We start from the raw sequence: 23,737 nt of genomic DNA, 5'->3' as shown, positions 1-23,737 counted from the left end.
ACAGCTACAGACTTTCTCAGTTCTCAAAGAGTTAAGCTGGGGAGAAAGACTGGTAAATATAATTTCAAGCTAATATGATAAATGCTACAATGAATGCATGTACAGGAGAGGCTGATCCAAACCCAGGGAGAGGCAGGTGTGGGACTGGGAAGGAGCTGAACGAAGATGCATGGGAATTAGTTGGGTAACGCACCTGCAGGGAGCTAGGAGAAGGTGCCAGGCAGTGTGAATACAAACAGGCTCGAGAGTAACAATAATGTTTCCATCACAAAAATGCAATATCCATTCAATTTTAATTGTGTTACCTTTTATTATTTTACAATATATTTCAAAAAAATGCCGTTACAGTTGCCTTAACTGCTCTATAAGACCTGGAATAAAAGAACACTTAGAACACACAGACATCAAGCTGTTAATACCTACTTGTACTGAACCATTGCTACCAAGAGATGTTGTTTTTTAAATAGGCAGATGTGTGGCAATGCAAAATAAAATACAAACTTGTTAGAACAGTAAACTTTGTTTTAATGGCTATAGAAAGGAGGTGGTTTTGTTTTCATTTTTCAACACATCTGGTTCTGGCAGCAAGCTGTATTATGCATTTAAAGCAATCCATGCCCTGAAAGCTTCTATTTGCAGTTGTGTATGTCATCTGAATCAGAGCCCAGATACATGAAAAATATCATTCCAATACCCTCAATACCCCTCCCTCCAGAAGGTCGTGAACTCAAGATTCTTGTTGGTGAAGTATTTTACAAGAATTTTTTTTTACAGTGACACTGGATGCTTTTAATTTTCTCTAAAAGAGAAGCAATGAAAATGCAAGGAAACCCTCCAGGGTCCAACTTTCACTTCACATTCTCCCCAAGTAGTAAAATAGCAGCTCTACATGTTGATGAAAAAGAATTTCAATTTCTCCATATTAGTTTCTTCTTAATCATATTAGCACTAAAATTTATCTGGATTTAGCTGGATTTCCAAAAGGAAAATTTTATGTGCCAAATATTTCAGGAATTTAATAAAGCATTACATATATGTAATTAGCTCTTATCTACCAAAAAATATATATGTATATATATTTATATTTATTTCTCTTACCTTCACTGAAGTTCTTTTTTTCTGGCTGGATATGAGAAACAAGATTAAGTGGACCAATGCTGGCTTTATTTCTTCATAAGCAATAATTTGAGTCTTTTTTTCATTCAGTATGACTGGATGTTCATAATAAATTCACACAAGGCAATACAAGGAAATACCTACTGAATAGGCATCTGCCAAGCAATTCACGTTTCAAGGTTAGACTCTATCTACCAAGTGGCACTATGGCATTATATAGGCATTCAACTTTTGTTTTCTTTTTCAAGTTTGTCAGTTCTTTACTATTTTTTTTCTAGCAAGGATGGTATATAATCACAAAGTCAGGCCTAGAGACCATTTATAGTTGCTTCCAATATTACGTTGGACGGAAATCTTAAGAGCTGATATAAACCAAACTAAAGAGTAGTCAACTGGAACCACATCTGGTCACATTCACATAGTCTCCAATAGTACTTTGCTAATATACAGGTTTCCTTCTTCTTGACTGATTTTGTGTTAGTCTTATTAAAATTACAACAAATAAGATTGCAAAGTTTTTGTCAGCTTGTATTTTTAGAGAACTCCTACGTTCATATGAATATACTGTAATTCACAAAATGTCTTTATAGTAATGTTCTTTCTATAAACATGGTTGGCAAAATTAAAAAGGCACAAGAGGGGGATAATGAGAAATGTTTTCAACTTTCAGTGAAGAGTACCCAAGCAAGTATCTTTCATGAAGAAAAGCAGAGAAAAATGTTCAGTAATTCATGCACAACTTGAGCCAAAACAAACAAAAACTTCTCTTCAGATAGGTCCTGAGGCTTGAGGAGAAAACAAGTTTTCCTAATCACGTGCTCCATGTAAAATAAAATGTAAAGCTGCACATACATATGTTTGGTTTAACAGTGGACCCATGTTTTTTAAAAAGTGAGGCAATTAAAGGAAAACAAAACCAAAATACCTTCATAAACAAAGGAACTCCACCTGTAGCCTCTGTCCTTTTTACCACTGAGCAGGGCAAAACGTCCAATAAAATGTAAAATGCAGCATACGCAATCATGTAATCTAAAAACTTTTCATGATAACTTATTGCAAATTGCACTTGACAGTTCACCACAACAATGGAAAACTGGCCCCTTGTTAGTTCACACAGTCCTTGAGACCCAAACTGAAGTCACCAGTAGAAGGATCTGGATAAAAAGTTTGCCGCTGTGCTCAGCCAGCTAGCTCCACCCTCTGGGTGTGAGCCGACCCGGGACACTGCTTTATCCTGTTCTTTTGTGGGACTCTCATCCTCAGGCAGGTAGTCGGGCAGTTCTGTGTTCTGTTCTACTTCCACAGGCGTATCTTGGAATGGGACCAGCATCTGATATAGACAACACGTTAAGAGTTATTACAAAATCAACCCAATCGACAAAGGTACATGTCCTAAATTAAAGGTCAACTATACACCTCACTCTAATCACTGTATTTATTCTCAGTGACAAGTCATTTAAAAATTTTCCTCTTATATGAAGGTAGGCCCAACTGTTGAGCACTGCATTAGGCAGAAAGACACATGAAAAGTAAGATGCTTTTTTCTCCTGAGGCTCCAGAAATAAATGTGCAACCTCTCTGCATTTAAAGAAAACAAAAGCAAGTACCTGGCTACTGGGGGCCCCGAAGGGCCACTGAACCTTTCTATGGGAACACAAATAAGTTAAGGGGATGTAGATTTGTTTTCCCTATCACAAAGCTGGTGGCGAAAGTAGTAAGAGGCAAAGGTTTTCACTGTATTTACCTACCCAATTGTGGCAATAGAGCTTTATTATTTGGATTGACAAAAAGTAACTAAGGTTAGAAAGAAGTATTTAAAAATCAACACAGGGGTGCCTGGGTGACTCAGTCGGTTGAGCATCTGACTCTTGATTTCAGCTCAGGTCATGATCCCAGGGTCTTGGGATCAAGCCCTGTATCAGGCTATGCGCTAAGCATGGAAACTACTTAAGATTCTCTCTGCCCCTCTACCCTTCTCACTCTCTCTAAAATAACATAACATACATAAAATAAAACCAACACAAGGAACCTATATATCCTTTATTTCCATGTAAAATTAGAAAGACATCTCCACTGAGAAAAAGAATAGACTCTGAAATCCACAAAATTTAAGAACAGACCCTGAAATCTACAATAGATCTCTCTAGAAAAGAGCTGTTAGCCAAGAAACAAGATAATCTGACCCAACCACACTCCTATATATTTGGCAACTAACAGCCTGAAAATACTAGCAATCTGACAGCCATAAAGAATAATCAAGAGTCAGGTATAAAGAAAACTAAATTAAAAAGCATTTACCTCTTCTCCACTTTCACTTTTCACAACTTGCTGAGCCTTCATAACCTTGGTTGATGCTATTGCTGATGCCAAAGCCTAGGCCAGGATAAAAAGGGAAATTTGAACACTGATTTGTTTATCTATAACCTCAAGCATATTCAGCCATTTAAAATACTAACCTCTGCTTTCAAATCTGAACGGATCCGCACCACACATCTTTGAACAGCCATTTGAAAAGTAAAGCTAATAACACCTTTAATTTTTAACAAAGCCTCTTCACAGAGATTTCTCCGAGACTGAAAAGGTAAAAGCAAATTATTATTACAATTGACAAAATGTTAAACAAATCAACTCAAACCACATTGAATTAGTCATTATATGGACGGTGGGGGGGGGGGGGGGGGGGGGGGGGGAGCAAATGTCCCTATTTCAGTTCTACCATCTCGTACATGAGGGCATACTGGGGGTGCTATTTAGTCAAGCTTACTAAATTTTATAAGATCAACAGAACAGTAATTTCTTCTGGATCTTTTCAAGCTTCATTACTAATACTTAGTTTTAATCCTTTTTATCAGAAATAAGTTAGCCAGTGTTGATTTATATCTCAATGCAAATGGAATGAAAAATAATACAGAAAAAAATGCTGAAAAGCAGAGGTTCCTCTAGCTCAAAGGTAAGCAAATTATAGTCTGCCAGCTGTTTTTATAAATAGTTTTACTGGAACACAGCTACACACATTTGTTTACATAATGACTGAGGCTAGTTTCATACTATAGCAGAGTTAGTAGTTAGAATAGACTATATGCCCTTCCAAATCTAAAATATTTACTATATGACCCTTTAACAAAAACATCTGCTGAACCCTGCTCTTAAAAATCTCTAAGGTTAAATTGTGATGTCACAATTCGTATTCAGTATTTGAGTCACTACTTCTTTTTTAATTTTTTTTAATGTTTATTTATTATTGAGAGACAGAGCATGAGGAAGGTAGGGGCAGAGAGAGAGGGAGACACAGAATCTGAAGCAAGCTCCAGGCTCTGAGCTGTCAGCACAGAGCCCGACACGGGGCTCAAATTCAAAAACCGCGAGATCATGACCTGAGCCGAAGTCGGATGCCTAACCAACTGAGCCACCCAGGTGCCCCGAGTCACTATTTCTTAAAGCACTTGGTATTTATAAACATCACTGTACCCTTTATTTATGGCATTCTCAGTGGTTACCACTGCATTCTCAAGGGTTATTAATACCCTCTTTTTAGTTCTCATTTTCCTCTGATAACAATATAACATATCCTTCAATGTCTCTTTAATACACTATTAATAATACACTAATAACACACTACTTAGACACTGATTATTCCATCTCTGTCTCATCTTACCTCCAAGGTCCAGTGCCTTAAACTAAGTGATTTTCTTTCTACTTCATCCCTCAGTAGACTATTCTCATCACTTTAGTCATCATTACCATGGAGAAAAGGGACATACATCTCCAGTATGACTTTATTTTCATTTGTTATCAGATATATCCACTTGGATATCAAGTGGTCATCTCAAACACAAGATCCAAAGCAAAAATGGATTAAAAAGTAACTAGTTTCACCATATCCTTCCTTCCACCTCTCGCTCACATATTATCACCATCTCTATATTTTCCTGTGTCTGTATTGAGACCAGGTTCTGTCTGATTCAGTACTTCTTCGTTGACAAGAATCTGCAATTGGCCCAAAGTCTCTGGATCACGCTGAGAAACACTATCTTCAAATTATTTGATTCACTCTTTTCTTCCATTGAATATTATGAGTCTTCAAACTTGTTCCCACAATCCTTCAAAAGAACTCTTATCATTGCTTATCTCCCTCCTAGCATTATAGGAGGGTGCTAAAGTCAACTTGCTAATATTGTATTTTAGATTTCAGCAATCACTTCCATACAATATATCAGCCTATATTTTTGTGTGTGCTGTGCTGAGTTTTATTAGTTGGTTTCAGCTAGCTTTCAAAAGCAACTATATTATCCTTATTCATTAAAGTTAAACAGATGGTGGGGCACCTGGGTGGCTCAGTCAGTTAAGTGTCTGACTTCAGCCCAGGTCCTGATCTCACAGGTCCTGAGTTCAAGCCCCACATCTGGCTCTGCACAGACAGCTGGGAGCCTGCTTCAGATTCTGTGTCTCCCTCTCTCTGCCACTCCCCAACTTGTGTTCTCTCTCTCAAAAATAAAGAAATGAATCTTTTAAAAAGTAATAAAATTAAATAGATGGCACTGGTGGTATTTTATGTATCTTAGTATCTTACATTTAATCAATTTACATTTACTGAGCTTGCTTTCTAGAAACTTTTCAGGATCTTGTGGCCCCTGTTGCAGTAAGATCGTTGTGAACTATCTTATTTGGCAATGTCATGGATGATATGCATATGAAAAACTCCCCGCCCCCCCACCCTTATTTACTGAATCCTAAATCCTGAGACCTAAATGCTGCAACAGCACAACCAGAAAAAGCTGTGGATAATCTAATGTAACCTACCAGGCATAGCTAAAGAGGTAAGTGGTAATTTACCAGTTGCTACCACTAAATATGTAAAGTTATATGACTTATCACTGCTCAAAATAACTTCAGGGAGACTTCTAAATCCAGTCAAGATGGAGAAACTGGGACTGGAATTAGCCTTCAGGCTTAAACAACTACAAAGAGACAAAATAAAATGAATAAAACAACGATTTCCAAACAGTGGAAAACAAACATCCCTGAAAGAAGGAAAATAAAGTGAGCTCCACAAGGTCATCAACATATTGCCTAGAAAGTTTCCAGGCTATAACTTAGGAAAGGAGAACTCAAGGGGAACCTGCAGTCTCCTTCAATTAAGGACACAGTTGAAAATTCAGGGAGGTCAAGGCAACTATAATTCGCAGGACAAAGCACAGGAGAGGGCAGAGCTGTGCAGAGAGGGTCCACAGAGACAAAGCATGTACTAGAGATCTGCAATGAGATCCCCTCAGGTTTTCAGCTGAATGATGATCTGTACATGCATGTGAACAAAGAACCGGAGGCTGGATGAATAACCAGACTGGAAAGGAATAGAAGGAACAGTTCTGCAAGCTCAAACCATGCTGAAAATACTTCATGTTCCCATCAGACAGAGTATAAAAACTTTTATAAACATGGGGTATGAACAAAGAACCCAGAAGAGTATTGCCTCAGTAGTATAGCAAAATTATCCCTAGGATAAAGGGTGCTATGGTTCTGCCTAACAAAGGTTAAAAGCAAGCCTCAAAAAGATCTGTTAGTAAGTAACTGTGATCTAAAACAAATCTCAAGAGAGGTGCCTGGGTGGCTCAGTCGGTTAAGCATCCGACTTCGGCTCAGGTCATGATCTCGCGGTCCGTGGGTTCGAGCCCCGTGTCGGGCTCTGTGCTGACAGCTCAGAGCCTGGAGCCTGTTTCAGATTCTGTGTCTCCCTCTTTCTCTGACCCTCCCCTGTTCATGCTCTCTCTCTGTCTCAAAAATAAATAAATGTTAAAAAAATTTTTTTTTTTTAAATCTCAAGAATATTTTTAAAGGATGTACATACAAATAAATACGTGCTGTACCCAACAAAGTAAAATTTGCAATGCCTGGCATCTAATCAAAAATTACCAAGAATGCAAAGAAGCAAAAAAAAAAAAAAAAATGCAACCAGTAATTATAAAAGTCAATCTGTAATTACAAAAATCTATAGAAACATACTCAAAAGGCAGAGATGATTAAATTAGTACATAAAGACATTATGGTTATTCCACCCCTCTTTTTTTATGTTCCAGTAGATCCATGCTACGGAAACATAAAAAAGACCCAAATCAAACTTCTGGAAATGAAATAAAATAATGTCTATGTTAAAAAAAAAATACACTGAATGAGATTAACAGGAAATAAATGCCTACAAAAGAAAACTTCAACAAATATAGCAACAGGAACTATCCAAAATGAAACAGAGGGGGGAAAAAAAGGAATTGAAAACAAAATGAGCAGAGTATCAGTGAGCTGTGAGACTTTACACGGCTGAATATGTATAACAGGAATCCTTGAAAGACCCAGGGGAAAGGGAGACGGAAAAAATATTTGAAGAAATAATGGAGAAACCTGTCCAAATTTGCTGCATATGATAAACCCAGAGATCCAAGAAGCTGAATGAACATGAATAAAATTATACCAAGGCACATTATAAACGGCTCAAAAACAGTGATAAAAGAGAAACTCTTAGAAGCAGGAAGAGTGGGAAAAATAAGATCTATTAAGAAGAACACAAATAATAGAATCCTAAACAGAAACAATGCAAGGAAGAAGACAGTGGACCAATGCCTTGAAGTATGGTTAAAGAAATTAAGAAAGAAAAGAAATCCTGTCACCTAGAATTTCACATGCACTGAAAATATCTTTCAAAAAAAATAAAATAAGGACTCTCACAGACATACAAAATTGAAGGAGTTACACTTCAAGATCTGACTTTCAAAAATGAAAGAATAGCTGGAGCACCTGGGTGGCTCAGTCGGTTAAGCAACTGACTCTTGTCTTCATTTTGGTTCAGGTCATGATTTCACATTTCGTGGGATCAAGCCCTGTATCAGGTTCTGTGCTGACAACACAGCCTGCTTGGTATTCTGTCTCTCCCTCTCTCTCTGCCACTTCCTCCTCTAGCTCTCTCTCAAATAAATAAATCTTAAAAAAACTGAACAGCATAGCTGGACAGATGAGCATGGAAAAGAAGATTTAATCAACCGTATAAACCAACTAATAGTAATAAACACTCAGAATACTCCCAACAACAGTATATACATTCTCAGGTGCATATGGAACATTCCCCGAGACAGACCATGAAACAAGCCTCAGTAAATAGAAAATGATTGAAATCACACAATATTGTCAAATCACATGAAATGAAATTAGAAATTTGTAACAAGGAAATTTGGAAAATTCAGAAATACATGGAAATTAAACAACAAACTCCTAAATTACCAATGTATCAAAAAAAGAAATCACACACAAAAAATACTTGGAGATGAATAAAATGAGAATATATCAAATCTTATGGGATATAGAGAAAAGAATGAACAAAAATTTCTAGCTGTAGTAACTATATTAAATAGAAGAAAATTTCAAATCAGTAACCTATATTTCCATTCTAAGAAAGCCCAAAGCAAGCAGATGGAAAGAAACAATAAAGATTAGAGCAGGGAAAAGAAAAATAGAGAAAAGGGGGAAATATAGAAAAAAAACTAATGAAGCTAAAAATTGGTTCTCTGAAAAAAATCAACAAAACTGACAAACCTTTTAGCTAGACTGACCATGAAAAAGAGAAAGAAAACTCAAATTACTAAAATCAGGAATAAGACAGGACATTATGACCAATCTGAAACAAAAGGATTATAAGCAAATACTATGAACAACTGTATGCCAACACAGTAGATAACCTCAATGAAATGGGAAAATTCCTAGAAAAATAAAATTACCAAAAGTGACTCAAGAAAATAATGGGAGTTTGAATAGACATACAGTAATTAAAGAGATTAAATCAATTATCAGGAAATATCCTACAAAGAAAAGCTCAGGACCAAATGGTTTCACTAGTTAACACTATCAATGTTTAAAGAAGAATCAATAGCAATCTTTCAACAAAGTCATCAAAACACTTCCCAATTCATTTTATTTATTAGGTATTTTTTTAATGTTAATTTATTCTGAGAGAGAAAGAGCACACAAGCAGGGGAGGAGCACAGAAAGACAGAGAGAAAGAATCCCAAGCAGGCTCAGCACAGAGCCTGACTTGGGTCTCAATCTCAAGAACCATGAGATCATGACCTGAGCCAAAACCAAGAGTCAGAGGCTTAACCAACCGAGCCACCCAGGCGCCCCATCCCAACTCATTTTATGAAGCCAGTATTACCCGGATACCAATATCAGAAAAATACATCACATGAAAGAAAATTATAAATAAAACTATAAAATATCCTGTATGAATACATATGCAAAATGCTTCAACAGAATCCCAGCAAACTGAATCCAGCAGCATATTAAAAAGATTATACACCATGATGAATTGGGATTTATCATAGGAATGAAAGGTTGATTCAAAGTATGAAAATCATCAATGTAATACATGGTATTAACAGAACTCAACTCAACAATGAAAAGACAAATAATAAGCAATCTAAAAGCAGACAATGAAGGGGGACCCAGGTGGCTGTGGGTGCCTGGGTGGTTCACTCGGTTAAGTGTCCGACTCTTGTTTTCGGCTCAGATCATGATCTCACAGCTCTTGAGTGTGAGCCCTACATCGAGCTCTGTGCTCACAGCCCTAAACTTGATTGGAATTCTCTCTCTCCCTCTTTCTCTGACCCTGCCCTGCTCATTTGTTCTCTTAAAATAAATAAACTTAAAAAAAAATTGTTTTAAATAGACAATGAATAGGATTTTCTCCAAAAGAGATATCTGTGATAAAGATATATACAATAAATCCTGTATCAACCACTGAAAAATGGCCAAAAGCAGATGAAAAGATACTCAACACAGTTAGTCACTAGGGAAATGCAAATTAAAACCACAATATGATACCATTTCACACCAGTACTAAACAACAACAGATGGCACAAGAACAGATACCCAGATCAATGGAATAGAGAACCCAGAAATGGAACCACAAATGTATGGGCAACTAATCTTTGACAAAGCCGGAAAGAATATCCAATGGAATAAAGACAGTCTCTTCAGCAAGTGGTGCTGGGAAAAGTGGACAGCGACATGCAGAAATATGAACCTGGACCACTTTCTTACACCATACACAAAAATAAACTCAAAATGGATGAAAGACCTCAAAGTAAGACAGGAAGCCATCAAAATCCTCGAGGAGAAAGCAGGCAAAAACCTCTCTGACCTTGGCCGCAGCAACTTCTTACTCAACACATCTCTGGAGGCAAAGGAAACCAAAGCAAAAATGAACTACTGGGACCTCATCAAAATAAAAAGCTTCTGCACAGCGAAGGAAACCATCAGCAAAACTAAAAGGCAACCAACAGAATGGGAGAAGATATTTGCAAACGACATATCAGATAAAGGGTTAGTATCCAAAATCTACAAAGAACTTATCAAACTCAACACCCAAAAAACAAATAATCCAGTGAAGAAATGGGCAAAAGACATGAACAGACACTTCTCCAAAGAAGACATCCAGATGGCCAACCGACACATGAAAAAATGCTCAACATCACTCATCATCAGGGAAATACAAATCAAAACCACAATGAGATACCACCTCACACCTGTCAGAATGGCTAACATTAACAGCTCAGGCCACAACAGATGTTGGCGAGCATGCAGAGAAAGAGGATCTCTTTTTGCACTGTTGGTGGGAATGCAAGCTGGTGCAGCCCCTCTGGAAAACAGTATGGAGGTTCCTCAAAAAACTAAAAATAGAATTACCCTACGACCCAGCAATTGCACTACTAGGCATTTATCCAAGGGATACAGGTGTGCTGTTTCGAAGGGAAACATGCACCCCCATGTTTATAGCAGCACTATCACCAATAGCCAAAGTATGGAAAGAGCCCAAATGCCCATCAATGGATGAATGGATAAAGAAGAAGTGGTATACACACACACACACACACACACACACACACACACACACACAGGAGTATTACTCGGCAATCAAAAAGAATGAAATCTTGTCATTTGCAACTACGTGGATGGAAGTGGAGGGTATTATGCCAAGTGAAATTAGTCAGAGAAAGACAAAAATCATATGACTTCACTCATATGAGAACTTTAAGAGACAAAACAGATGAATATAAGGGAAGGGAAACAAAAATAATATAAAAACAGGGAGGGGGACAAAACAAAAGAGACTCATAAATATGGAGAACAAACAGGGTTGCTGGAGGGGTTGTGGGAGGGGGGATGGGCTAAATGGGTAAGGGGCATTGAGGAATCTACTCCTGAAATCATTGCTTCACTATATACTATCTAATTTGGATGTAAATTTTAAAAAGTAAAAAATAAAGTTAAATTATAAAAACAAACAAACACACAAACAACAACAGAAATCTATGTTGACAATGCTGTGGAGAAACCAGACCCCACATCTGCTGCTGATGGAATATAAAATGATGCAGTCACTGTAGAAAACACTCTAGCAGTTGCTCAAAAAGCTAAACAAAGTTACAGTATCACCCAGCAGCTCTACCCCTCGTAACATACCCGAAAGAACTGAGAACATACATCCACACAAAAACTTATACACAAATCTTCACAGAATTATACATAATAGCCAAAAAGTGGAAACAACCCAAATGTCCATCAACTGATAAATGAATAAACAAATGTAGTAAATCCATACAATGGAATATTATAAGGAGTAATGATGTACTGATACACACTACAATAGGGATGAACTATGAAAACATTATGCAAAGTGAAAGCTAGACATGAAAGGTAACATATCCTATGATTCCATTTATGTGTAATGTCCAGAAGAGGCAAATCCACAGACAGAAAGTAAATTAGTGGCTGTCACGGGCAACCCATTAGTGACTGCTAATGGGTATGAGGCTTCCTTTTGGGGTGATGAAATGTTCAGGAATTAGACAATGGTGATGGCTGCACAACCCTATAAATATACTAAAAGCACTGAACACTTTAAAATGGCAAGTTTATAGTATGTGAATTCTATTTCAATTAAAAAAAAAAAAAACCTGAAAGAATTCAACCTCAGCAGACTTGCACTGCTATAAGAAACGTTAAGAGAAGTCCTTGAGACAGGGGCGCCTGGGTGGCTCAGTAGGTTGGGTGTCCAACTTCAGCTCAGGTCATGATATCACGGTTCATGGATTTGAGCCCCATGTCGGGCTCTGTGCTGACAGCTCAGAGCATGGAGCCTGCTTCAGATTCTGTGTCTCCCTCTCTCTCTGCGCTCCTCCCCTGCTCACATTCTGTCTCTGTCTCTCTCAAAAATAAACAGTCAAAAAATTTTAGAAAGAAAAAAAAAAGAAGTCCTTGAGACAGAAGGAAAATAGTATCAGATGAAAAATACAGAATTTACACAAAGGAATAAAGAGCCCTGGAAACGGCAAAAATGTAAATAGACAGAAAATACTTTTTATTTTTAAATGTCTTAAAAGAAACTGACTTTTCAAAATCATAGAGACAGAAAGTAAAACAGTGGTTGCCAGGGGCTGGGGGAAAGGAAGAAAGCGGAGTGACTGTTTAATGAGTACAGAGTTTCAGTTTTACAAAACAAAAAAGTTGTACATTCATAAGAAGTACAGAGGTGATGGTTACACAACATTATGAATGTATTTCATACCACCGAACTATATACCTAACAATGGTTAAAACTGTAAATTTGGGGGCACCTGGGTGACTCAGTTGGTGGAGCGTCTGACTTTGGCTGAGGTCATGATCTCACAGTTCGTGGGTTCAAGCCCCACCTCGGGTTCTGTGCTGACAGCTCAGAGCCTGGAGCCTGCTCCAAGTTCTGTGTCTCCCTCACTCTCTGCCCCTATCCCGCTCATGTGCTCTCTCTGGCTCTCTCTCTCTCTCTCTCTCAAAAATAAACATCAAAAAATTTAAAAATTTTTTTTTTTATTATTTTTTTTTTTTTAATTTTTTTTTTTTTCAACGTTTATTTATTTTTGGGACAGAGAGAGACAGAGCATGAACGGGGGAGGGGCAGAGAGAGAGGCAGACACAGAATCGGAAACAGGCTCCAGGCTCCGAGCCATCAGCCCAGAGCCTGACGTGGGGCTCGAACTCCCGGACCGCGAGATCGTGACCTGGCTGAAGTCGGACGCTTAACCGACTGCGCCACCCAGGCGCCCCTAAAAATTTTTTTTTAAAAAGACAGTAAATTTCATGCTATGTGTATTTTACCACAATAAAAAAAAAAATAAAGACTATTTAAAGTAATAACAATGTATTTGGGGGTTATGACATGTGGAAGCAAAAACATGTTAACAACTGCATAGACGCAGAGAAAGGAGAAATGGAAGTATAATGTTTTAAGTGTCCTATACTATGCATGAAGTGATATATTAATTGAAGCTACACTATAGTAAGTTAAAGATATATAAAATAGGGGCAGTGCCTGGGTGGCTCAGTCAGGTAGGCATCCGACTTCTGCTCAGGTCATGATCTAGCCTGACCTGATCAAACTTGTTCGATCCCTATGTTCGAGCCCTATGTCGGGCTCTGTACTGACAGCTCAGAGCCTGCAACCTGCTTCAGATTCTGTGTCTCCCTCTCCCTCTCTCGTGCTCTGCTGGTGCTCTCTCTCTCCAAAATAAATAAAAACATTAAAAAATATATATATACATAAAATAAACCCTACATCAACCAACAAAAAGAAAGGAAGAATTGTACCTAAGAAGCCAACAAAGTAAATAAAATGAAATCATAAAAAACATCCAGTAGTCCAAAAGGCAGGAAAAGGGAACAAAGAACGGATTGGACAAATAGTAATTTGCAAGGGCACGGTGCCTGGCTAGTTCAGTCACAGGAGTGTCCAAACGATCTCAGGGTCATGAGTTCAAACCCCACGCTGGATGCAGAGAGTACTTAAATAAACTTAAAAAAAAAAAAAAAAAAGAAAGAAAGGAATTAGCAAGATGGTTGTTTTAAACACAACCATACAATCATATTAAAGATAACCCCAACACTCCAGTTAAAAGGCAGAAATTTTCAGAATGTATAAAAAGGCAAGGCCCTACTATATGGTGCCTGTAAGAAATCTACTTGAAATACAGACACAAATAGAAGACACACTAATCAGAAGCAAGCAGAAGTAGCTAATATTAAAAGCAGACAATGTACAATGAGTTCAGAAGAAACTACCCTGTAGGAGTATTGCAGTATTCTATTATTAAAATAGTCTCTATTAGAATACATTGAATATATTCACCAGTGAAGCTATCTAGGACAAAAGTTTTCTTTATGGAAAGGTTTTTAATTACAAATTCAATTTCTTTAATACATATTGAGCTATTCATGTTATCCATTTCTTCTTGAATAAACCTTGGCAATCTGTGTTTTTAAAAACATTTTCCTGTTTCATCTACATTATCAAATTTATTGGCATAAAGTTATTTAAAATATTCATTTATTTTCTTTTTAAATTTTTTATTTTTTTATTTTAATGTTTATTTAGTTTTGAGAGAGTGTGTGAGCAGGAGAAGGGCAGAGAGAGGAGACACAGAATCGGAAGCAGGCTCCAGGCTCTGAGCTGTCATCACAGAGCCCAATGTGGGGCTCAAACTCAGGACCCATGAGATCATGACCTGAGCTGAAGTCAGACACTTAACCAACTGAGCCAGCCAGGTGCGCCTCTTTTTAGATTTTTTTAGAAGTCTCTTTATTTATTTTGAGAGAGAGAGACAGCAAGCAGGGGAGGGGTAAAGAGTGAGAAAGAGAGAGAGAATCCCAAGCAGGTTCCACACTGGCAGCACAGAGTCCAATAGGGGGCTTGAACTCTCAAACCCAGAGATCATGGCCTGAGCCAAAATCAAGAGTAGGATGCTTAATTGACTGAGCCACCCAGGCGCTCCCATTTATTTTCTTTTTAATGTCTACAGGATCTATAGTGATGTTTTCTCTCTCTTATTTATGGTATCAATTTGTGACTTCTTTCATTCCTGATCAGTTTGGCTACAAATTTATCAATTTTATTGATCATGTCAAAGAATCAGCTTTTGATTTCATTAGTTTTTCTCCATTTTTCATTTCACTGATTTGTTTCTTCTCTTCTGCTTAAGTTAGATTTAATTTGCTTTTTCTTTTTTTATCTAGTTTCTTAAGGTAGAAACTTAAGTCACTGAGACCTTATCTCTCTTATATATAAATAATTAGGCATTTGGTGCTAATGAATTACCCTCTAAACACTGCTTTGGTGGCTTCCCACAAATTTTGATACTACATTTTCCTTTTTATTCAATTCAAAATGTTTATCATTTCTCTTCTGATTTCCTCATTGACTTAGGGATTTTTTTTTAAATTTGTTTAATATTTATTTTTGAGAGAGCGAGCGAGCAAGTGAGCATGAGCAGGGCAGGGGCGGAGAGAGAGGGAGACCCAGAATCCGAAGCAGGCTCCAGGCTCCAAGCTGTCAGTGCAGAGCCCGATGTGGGACTTGAACTCATGGAACCGTGAGATCATGACCTGAGCTGAAATCAAGAGGCGGACGCTTAACCAACTGAACCACCCAGGCGCCCCCATGACTCAGGGATTATTTTAGAAATAAATTATTTAGTTTCCAAAATATTTGGGGGATTTTCCAAATACCTGTTATTGATTTCTAATTTGCTCTTCACTGTGCTCAGAGAACATACTTTGCATAGTTCTTTTAAATTGATTAAGACTTGTTTTATGACCCACAATAAGGTCTACCTTGGTAAAAGTTCCATGTGTATGTGAAAAGAATGGATACTACCTTGTGGCTGGAGGGTGTTCCATAAATGCCGATGAGGTTAAGGTGGTTGTTAGTACTATTTGAGTCATCTATATCCTTAACTGATTTTCTGTATATTTGTTCTATTAATTCGAGACTGCTGAAAAAATACATAAATAAATAAAAATAAAAAGATCGCTGGTGGGATGCCTGGGTGGCTCAGTCAGTTGAGCATCCGACTTCGGCTCAGGTCATGACCTCGCGGTCTGGGAGTTCGAGCCCCGCGTCGGGCTCTGTGCTGACAGCTCGGAGCCTGGAGCCTGCTTCCAATTCTGTGTCTCCTTTTCTCTCTGCCCCTTCCCCACTCATGCTCTGTCTCTCTCTGTCTCTCAAAAATAAATAAACATTAAAAAAAAAAAAAAAAAAGATCGCTGGTGTCAGTGAAGAAACTATTTACAGTAGTTCCCCAACCCCCTCCCCATACCTTATCCATAGGAGATCTGTTCCAAGGCCCCCAGGGGATGCCTGAAACTGCAGAAAGTACCCAAACCTATACATACTATGTTCTTTTCCTGCACATTCATACGATAAGTTTACTTATAAATTAGACACAGGGGTGCTGGGCAGCTCAGTCAGTTGAATGTCCAACTTCACTTCAAGTCATGATCTTGTGGTTCATGAGTTCGGGCCCCACACTGGGGTCTCTGCTGTCAGTGCAGAGACCACTTCAGATCCTCTGTCCCCTCCCCTACTCATGGTCACTCACTCTCTCTCTCTCTCTAAAATAAACATTTAAAAAATAAATAAATTAGGCAGAGTAAGAGATAAATAATAGAACGATTGTAACAATACATTGTAACAACTTATATGAATGTGATCTCTCTCAAAATATCCTACTATATTCACCTTCTTCTTGTGATGATGTGAGGTAATAAAATGTCTATGTGATGAGATGAAGTAAAGTAAATGACATAGGGATTGTTACATAGCCTTAGGCTACTACAACCTTCTGATGATATGTCAGAAGGGATCATCTGCTTCCTGACCCTACCTTATGAACCATGTGTTTATAAAAGTCTTACCGTATCATCAAGACCATCTATGTGCAAAACCACTGTTTTGGCACGTTTGTTTGTAGTTCCCAGGAAAAACTGAGCTTTCCTTCTACGTGAATTCATTTCATTGTAACTATCACCATCTGCCATACTGGAAGACTGGAGAATGTCATAAATTTCAGAAGCCAGCAGTTTTGTTTCTCCTGGAGTTGTAGACCTTGAAAAGAAACACATATAAATTAATAAACTAGTCCGGTCACCTCTATTGATTCTATAATTTTATTCAACTTTGCAGAGCCTTGTTTTCTTCATTCTGATGTTTCATTCAATTTAAAGGAAATACCTAGAATAATCAACATTGAAAAAGCAGTTAGTTGATAAGGTCTTCTAATTTTAAAACCATGGTTTACTGAGATTCAAAACTCATCACTATAATAGTATAAAACCACATTCAGGGGCACCTGGGTGGCTCAGTCAGTTGACCATCCGACTTCAGCTCAGGTCATGATCTCAGAGTTTGTGAGTTTGAGCCCCACGGCGAGCTCTGTGCTGACAGCTCAGAGCCTGGAGCCTGATTCAGATTCTGTGTCTCCTCTCTCTGCCCCTCCCCTGCTAATGTTCAGTCTCTCTCAAAAATAAATAAATGTTAAAAAAAATAATAAAAACTTAAAGAAAGTTTTTTTTAATAAAAAAATAAATAAAAGCACATTTAATCAAAATCATTAAACAGGAAATCAACTAAAAAGATTAGATTAGATGGGGCGCCTGGGTGGCGCAGTCGGTTAAGCGTCCGACTTCAGCCAGGTCACGATCTCGCGGTCCGTGAGTTCGAGCCCCACGTCAGGCTCTGGGCTGATGGCTCAGAGCCTGGAGCCTGTTTCCGATTCTGTGTCTCCCTCTCTCTCTGCCCCTCCCCTGTTCATGCTCTGTCTCTCTCTGTCCCAAAAATAAATAAACGTTGAAAAAAAAAATTAAAAAAAAAAAAAAAAGATTAGATTAGAACCTGTCCCTGGATTAACATTAATATAATTTGAAGATCCCCTGACCTTTAAGAAAGTACAACACATAAAAAACCAAAAGGAGAAAACAAATTAGGAGAGGATCATTCATATTAGAATCATTATAAAAAAGAGATTTCTTAATAAATTCAAATTGTTTCTTAATTTACATTTTTTACGTATCTTTTACAAAGCATGAATATATTATAAAACCACAACTGGGGCACCTGGGTGGCTCAGCTGGTTAAGCGTCTGACTTCAGCTCAGGTCATTATCTCACGGCTCGTGAGTTCAAGCCACGCATTGGGCTCTGTGCTGACAGCTCGGAGCCTGGAGCCTGCTTCAGATTCTGTGTCTCTCCTTCTCTCTGCCCCTCCCCCACTCACACCCTCTCTCTCCCTCAAGAATAAATTAACATTAAAAACAAAATTCTTTAAAAAAAACACACACAACTAAAAACAAAAGTTTTCATTCTTAAACTTTTTTTAATTTTTAATGTTTATTTTTGAAAGAGAGAGAGTGCAGGCACACAGGGGAGGGGAAGCGGGGTGGAAGGGGAGACAGAGTGCACAGAGCCCGATGATGGGGGGCTCGAACTCACAAATTGTGACCTGAGCCAAAGTCAGATGCTTAACCCACTGAGCCACCCAGGAGCTCCTCCATTCTTAAACTCTTAAATCCTACTATAGGTCCTCAAATAAACATCTGGTGCCATGCTGTCCAAAACACTTTCTGCACTGATAGAAATGTTTGACAGCTGCACTGTCCACTCACCACATGAGGCTACTGACCAACCACAATTAAAAACATGATTATTTACTTTGAATTAAATTTAAATCGCCACGTGTGGCAAGTGTATACCATACTGGACAGCACAGATCTAACACTTATTAGTTGAATAAACAGTAAATATACATAACTATAAAAAATAACCCTCATTTCACTTACAGATAAGCTTAATTAATCCAAACCTTATAACATACATTCAAGGCTTTTAAATCTGTCCCCATTCAGCTCTGCCAACATCAGCTCACTTTGTCTTTTTATGAACACCTTTTACAGATGCCTTTTCCTCAACCAAAAGACATAAGCTTTTTAACTCTTCCTCCTTCCTTGAAGGTTCAACCTCAACCACCATCTTCTTTGTGAAGCTTTCCCACCCCAACAATCCATTCCACCCTCTACATTTAAAGTACTATGATTGTGCTTATACTATTGATCATAATTTTCTTTTTTTCTTTTGAAGAATGGATATGTATTCTCTCTTTACCTTCCACAAAGCCTCACAAAACTTTTTGCCATCCGTTTATTGAATGAGCAAGAACACTTCAATTTCTGATATTCAGACTATAAACCTTCTAAGCTATACAGAGCTTCAGTTCCAGGGGTACTAATCTGGCAATTTTCCAAGCACTCAATTTACTATACCAGGTGCTTTTCTGGGCTACCGTTGACCACACAGATTACTTTGAATGATTTTGACTGTGTACTGCAAGAAGCTATCAAAAAGACTATTTTGAGGTGGGGGGGGTGAAATGTCTCAGCACTCTTCTGATAGCTGTTTCACAGTACTGAAAAGGTCACTGCAGTTCTGAGATTTTTTTTTAATTTTTTTTTAACGTTTATCAGCGTGTGCGTGCATGAGCGGGGAAGGGGCAAAGAGAGAGGGAGACACAGAATCCAAAGCAGGCTCCAGGCTCTGAGCTGTCAGCACAGAGCCCAACATGGGGCTCGAACTCACAGACAGCACGATCATGACCTGAGCCGAAGCCAGACGCTCAACCGACTGAGCCACCCAGTAGCCCCCTTTTATTTTTTTTAGTTCTGAGATATTTTAAATACTAGCCAACCAAAAGTTGTAGAATATGAGGACAGTGGTTACAGATACTCAAGAATTTAAGAGAGAAAAAAACCAGTGTCTTTGCTACCCCTCTTCACCACCAATATTGTTTTCAAGTGTTTGCATCAAATTAAAAAATCATCAAATAGAAGATTCAACTAATGAGCTTCCTATAAAATTTTTGAAATGCACATACACTATTTCAAAAACTTTGTTTCCAGATGAAGCAGTAGGGACATAAAATATTAAAACACAGTAACATCAAATAATTATCTTCCTATTCTGCAGAATAACAACTGTAAGAGTAGTTCTAAACCATACAGGGTTACTAACCCCTTGACAATCTGGTGTAAAATTAGAGAATGTTTCACAAAAAATGCAAATATAAAAATTTTCTACATTTTCAGTGAGTTTATGTACCCACCCAAGCCATCCATCTTATGTCAACCTCAAAGAACAGAGATGGTTTAACATTTTTTTTAAACTGATCTAGAATTGGAGAGAGTAGACTAGGAGAACAGCAATGTAGTGATCCACCCAATGTTTGACAATTTTCAATAAAATGTAAACTACTGGTAAGAATATAATTGGTAATACTGGAAAAATATTGTTTTCCAAATACTCTTTGACTCTAATTCTTCTACTGGAACTTGTTAAGAAAATAATCTATGAAATAAAAGTAATCCAAAACAGGGGCACCTGGGCGGCTTCAGTCAGTTCGGCTCAGGTCATGATCTCACAGTCCGTGAGTTCGAGCCCCGCATCCAGCTCTGTGCAGACAGCTCAGAGCCTGGAGCCTGCTTTGGATTCTGTGTCTCCCCCCTCTCTGCCCCTCTGCCACTCGTGCTCTGTCTCTCTCAAAAACTAAATAAACATTTAAAAATTAAAAAAAAAAAAAAAAGGAATCCAAAACAAAAAAATAGCCTTTTAAACAGTTAGGCAAGGAAGTTTTAGGGATACCTGGGTGGCTCAGCTGGTTGAGGGTCTGACTCTTTTTTTTTTTTTTTTTTAATTTTTTTTTTTAACATTTATTTATTTTTGAGACAGAGAGAGACAGCGCATGAACAGGGGAGGGGCAGAGAGAGAGGGAGACACAGAATCCGAAACAGGCTCCGGGCTCTGAGCTGTCAGCACAGAGCCCGACGCGGGGCTCGAACTCACAGACCGTGAGATCATGACCTGAGCCGAAGTCAGACGCTTAACCGACCGAGCCACCCAGGCACCCCAAGGGGGTCTGACTCTTGATCCTGAATCAGGTCATGATCCCAGGGTCATGGGATGGAACCTCCATGCTAAGAATGGACCCTGCTTGGGATTCTCTCTCCCTCCCCCCACCCCCCGCCTTGTGCTCGCTCACTCTCTCTACAATAAAAAATGTTTTTAAATAAATTTAAAAAATATATTTATTTATTTTGAGAGAAAGAGAGCATTAGGGAGGGGCAGAGAAAGTATCCCAAGCAGGCTCCCTGCTGTAAGCACAGAAGCTGATGCAGGGCTTGAACTCACAAACCGGGAGATCATGACCTGAGCTGAAATCAAGAGTGAGAGGTTTGGGAGCCTGGGTGGTTCAGTCAGTTAAGCACCCGACTTCAGCTCAGGTCATGATCTCATGGTTCATGAGTTTGAGCCCCTGTCAAGCTATGTGCTGAGAGCTCAGAGCCTTGATCCTGCTTCAGATTCTGTGTCTCCCTCTCTCTCCGCCCCACCCCCACTTGCACTCTTGTCTCTCTCTCTCAAAAATGAATAAATGTTAAAAAAACAAAATTAAAGAAAAAAAAAGAGATATTTAACCAACCGAGCCACCCAGGTGCCCCTAAATAAAAATTTAAAAGAGAAGTTTTGTGACTCCTGGGTAGCTCAGTCAGTTAAGCATCGGACTTCGGCTCAGGTCATGATCTCACGGTTCATGAGCTTGTGCCCCAATTTGAAGTGAGCTCGAGCCCCACTATGGGTGAACACAAGCTTCGCATTGAGTGAGCCCTGATTCCCTCTTTCCCTGCCCTCACTCATTTGTGCCCTCTCTCTAAAAAAAAAAAAAAAAAAAAAAAAAAAAAGCAAAAAAACCCCCAGAAAGTGTCAGGACAGTACTGACCAACATAACTTTCTGAGATGATGGAAATGTAGTAAACTAGTCACATGAATATTAAATACTTGGAAGAAGGTTGGTACAAGTGAAATATTGGTTTTTAAATTTAATTTTAATTTAAATTTAAATTGCCACATGTGGCTAACGACTACCATACGAGACAGAATTTTTAGAAAAAAAGGGAAGATTACCTCTGCTGTCAACTTCTTTAAGTTAACCTTCCTTTTCCTGATTATTACTCCCATATGTCTCACAAACCATTTCTCTGACACGTTTTCTAAGGTCCTGCAAAAGAAATTAGCTCTACAAAAACTATAGGTGACAATTTTCTCAATTCTCCAAAGGATGGTACAGAGTTAAAACCATTCTAGATTCACAGGAGAGAAGATAATCTGTACATCTATTGGATTCCTTAGGGCTCTGGGGCTTAATTCTCTCATACACCTGTATTACCAGTTTCCACATTAGTAGCAACAGAGCAAGGGAAGAGAATTCCATTTATTCATAAGAACAATGTGTAAAGGTGATATATGTGCATTTACAATTGCCTGTGCTGCTACAGAGGCTACTCGCACTAACTTTCATTTAGGAAATTAAGGATTTCGGGCACCCAGCTGGCTTAGGTGGTAGAGCACACAATTCCTGATCTTAGGTTTGTGAGTTCGACTCCCACATGGGGTGTAAAGATTGCTTAAAAATAAAATCTTAAAAAAAAAATTACAGATTTACCAAAAAACAGAAAAAAAGAAAATTAAGGATTTACAACAAAACTTTACTTATAGTCACACATCTTATGTTTGCTTAAACAAAGCAATTACAGATAATTAGAAAAATGGTTCTATGAAATAAATACTCCTATGACCACCATTTTTAACTTGTTTCATAATTCCAAAATCTCATCATTTTCACACAGTAATAAATTCCCTTCTGGAAGATTTTCAATTTCTACCTACTTAAAACCAAAAGATTTTAAAAGAATAACATAATCAACATGATGGCCTCACTGTTAAGTATGGTTTTCAGGTGTACCTCATAGGACTAATTTTATTGCTACCCTTCCTATGAAACGGTTAAGAGATCTATTTACAGGCCCAGATCCCTCTCAAAACTAAGTAAAATTTTGTCTTAGGCAAAATTAAATTTACAAAAGCATATAAGCAAATTTAATTACAGTTACTTCGTGATCAGGGCACTGTGAAGTACCCGTTCAACAAATCAATTATACCTTTTTTTTTCCCCAACAAATCAATTATATATAATTATTTCCTTACTTTTAAAAAATGCTTTTAAAACCAAAAAGAAAAATCCAAGACCATCTACAGATTTGGAAGCTAGTCTTTAAAAAAAAAATTACTGTTCAAACACTATCATTCAAAACATTCAAAAAGTCTAGAGTTTTATGGTATATTTGGCCATAAATATGAGAGACTGTATAATTAAACAAGAATTAATTGCCCTCATCTTCTTAGGCAATTGCAAATTGAAAGAGCTGATTAATGCCCTGGATTTAGTTCAGTCTTTAAAATGTGACATCAGAAAAAAAGACTATCTTGAAAATTTCTTTCATCTAAGTAATTGGAATTTTGTTCTCAGTAATTTTCTATTAAATAATGAAGTATATTGATTCCTCACCACTTTTTCTAATTAGTTATCCATACTGAAAAGGTTCATGTTATTCATAAAACACAACTACAAGAAACTTGACCTTTATTATATATCAAAAATAATCTTAATTCTTTTTTAAATTTTTTTTTTTCAACGTTTATTTATTTTTGGGACAGAGAGAGACAGAGCATGAACGGGGGAGGGGCAGAGAGAGAGGGAGACACAGAATCGGAAACAAGCTCCAGGCTCCGAGCCATCAGCCCAGAGCCTGACGCGGGGCTCGAACTCGCGGACCGCGAGATGGTGACCTGGCTGAAGTCGGACGCTTAACCGACTGCGCCACCCAGGCGCCCC

At 38.0% G+C, this 23,737-nt stretch overlaps 1 protein-coding gene across 1 annotated transcript in view; it reads right to left on the bottom strand.

Moving 5' to 3' along the window:
* Nucleotides 1-281: 281 nt before the first annotated feature.
* The window catches only part of ARMC1 (armadillo repeat containing 1), a 43,459-nt gene continuing 20,003 nt past the window's right edge, over nt 282-23,737 (bottom strand). The window contains exons 4-7 of the mRNA XM_030304025.2: nt 16,882-17,071; nt 3,573-3,689; nt 3,415-3,489; nt 282-2,446 (exon numbers count right to left, since the gene is read on the bottom strand). Coding sequence (XP_030159885.1) covers nt 2,255-2,446; nt 3,415-3,489; nt 3,573-3,689; nt 16,882-17,071 — 574 coding nt within the window. The 3' untranslated portion in view covers nt 282-2,254. The remainder of the gene's footprint in view (nt 2,447-3,414; nt 3,490-3,572; nt 3,690-16,881; nt 17,072-23,737) is intronic.

Source organism: Lynx canadensis, chromosome F2 (assembly GCF_007474595.2).
Source record: "Lynx canadensis isolate LIC74 chromosome F2, mLynCan4.pri.v2, whole genome shotgun sequence".
Lineage (NCBI taxonomy): Eukaryota > Metazoa > Chordata > Mammalia > Carnivora > Felidae > Lynx > Lynx canadensis.
The sequence above is the reverse complement of the archived record's forward strand: the minus strand, read 5'-3'. Positions and strand labels throughout refer to the sequence as shown.